Source organism: Austrofundulus limnaeus, unplaced genomic scaffold (assembly GCF_001266775.1).
Source record: "Austrofundulus limnaeus strain Quisiro unplaced genomic scaffold, Austrofundulus_limnaeus-1.0 Scaffold347, whole genome shotgun sequence".
Taxonomy (NCBI): domain Eukaryota; kingdom Metazoa; phylum Chordata; class Actinopteri; order Cyprinodontiformes; family Rivulidae; genus Austrofundulus; species Austrofundulus limnaeus.
Genome location: NW_013952749.1, coordinates 420,057 through 421,857, shown reverse-complemented (window position 1 = coordinate 421,857; position 1,801 = coordinate 420,057). Strand labels below are relative to the sequence as shown.

The 1,801-nt window shown below is 36.4% G+C and overlaps 1 protein-coding gene across 1 annotated transcript in view; it reads right to left on the bottom strand.

Annotated features, from left to right (window-relative positions):
- LOC106527881 (tyrosine-protein phosphatase non-receptor type 7) overlaps positions 1-1,524 on the bottom strand; it is a gene marked incomplete at its 5' end in the record, with an annotated part of 10,522 nt that extends 8,998 nt beyond the window's left edge. The window contains 3 exon segments of the mRNA XM_014022891.1: positions 912-991; positions 1,074-1,158; positions 1,344-1,524. Coding sequence (XP_013878345.1) covers positions 912-991; positions 1,074-1,158; positions 1,344-1,524 — 346 coding nt within the window.
- Positions 1,525-1,801: the final 277 nt, after the last annotated feature.

Here is a 1,801-nt window from a genome sequence, read left to right as displayed (position 1 = left end):
ACACACACACACACACACACACACACACACACACACACACACACACACACACGTGCGCACGCACACACATGCTCAGAGATAATGCTATGAAACCCAAAAGGAAACGTTTTCTTTATCACCAAACTAATTTAATCTAAAACTTTGCAATCAACCCAACAACAGCTAAAAGTTTCTGCTAATGCTAAATTTCAGCGTGTATCGAAGATCCATATAATTACGTTTTTGCTGTCATAAAAACGATGTTTATATATTTTATGCAGACAGGCCTATAAGAAGTGCAGCAAGTTATGGACACATTGCGTAAGATTTGACTCATTATGAACCAGCATGGTGGGAAAAGCATTGTTTTTGTTCAGCAGGAGTTCCACAAGGACGAGTGTTCAGACTTCTAAAATTTCCATTTAGTTCCATATTTATCAAACTAATTTCATCTAAAACTTTCGAATCAACTCAAACATAGCCAGCAGTTTGATGTTGAATTCCAGCGTGCAGCAAAGATGCAATTATTGCTGTTTTGCTGCCATTAAAAACTAAACATTTAATTTATTTTATTTACCAGGAAGCCACAACGTTTGTAGTGTAATTTTACAATTTTTTCCAATAACTTGTCATTTCAAACCTGCAAATGGTCCTATAAAATCCATACTGTAATGTGTCAGGGAGCCTTGCTCCATGACTTATTGACTTTAAATAATATTGAATAATTTGATCAGTATTTCAGGTGTTGTTGGTTTGCTGTGATGGTTAGAGGAGGTTACTAAAATCAAAAAGATGTTCTTAGTTGGAAATGAATCTGAAAGTCAGACATGTTTTTTACTTATTTAACATTTAACCAGTTTCAGATTGAGATTTAGATTAGATCATTTCACTCATTAATTTTTCTGAAGACTGAAACTACATCAGATTCTCACCCTGATGTAGTTGGCGTTGATGTAGCGGTTCGGTTCTGATTCTTCCTCTGGGTTCTGCAGGATCACCCGACTCTCCGGGTCTAAAGTGGAAACAACAAAAACAATAAGTAAATAAAAACAACAACAACAACGTTTCTGCAGAGGATACATCTGCACTCTTACTGGGGAGGATGGTTTTATATCTGTCTTTCATGGTGTGTCCAGGAATGTCCAGTTCTGCAGGGTTCACAAAGTTCGGAGGGATTTTCTGATGAAGACAGAGGGACACACTGGGTGATAAAAACAAACGCACCTTTCAGGATTACACCCAGTTACTGAGGTGATTTGTTTATATATACATATATATACACTGTATGGAAGGCTCCTACTGTGTAAAATAACTTAAAAATAACAAGAAATATGTTTTAAATAAACAATACATCAGAAACGTACCTGATACTCTGCGTTCAGCGTGTTTGTGTCCGTCGCAGCTTCCTGTAGCTGGGCGTGTGTCAACGGGCGAGAGGAGGTGTGTAACAACTGAAGCCACACCTCCTTAGGGGTGGAGACTGAACAAACAGTCTCCGCCCCCAAAGTGCTTACGTCCAATAGCAGCGACAGATTGGAGCCACGCCTGCGGAGGGAAAAATTCCAAAATGTCCAGTTTTTTAACTTGAGTTTTGAAAGATTTAAAGTTTTTACAGATTAGAATGAATCTAAACCTGTTTGTAAARTAATTCCAGTGTTAAAAAGATTTATGATCGCTTCGATTCAAATTCATCAAATTTAAATTTTTATTGAATTAATTTTATTATGTTTGGATTCTATTTAGAGTATACAAATATATATTTAAAATATTTACAGTTACAATTCAATTCAGTTCAGTTTAGTTCAGTTCTATTCCACTCATC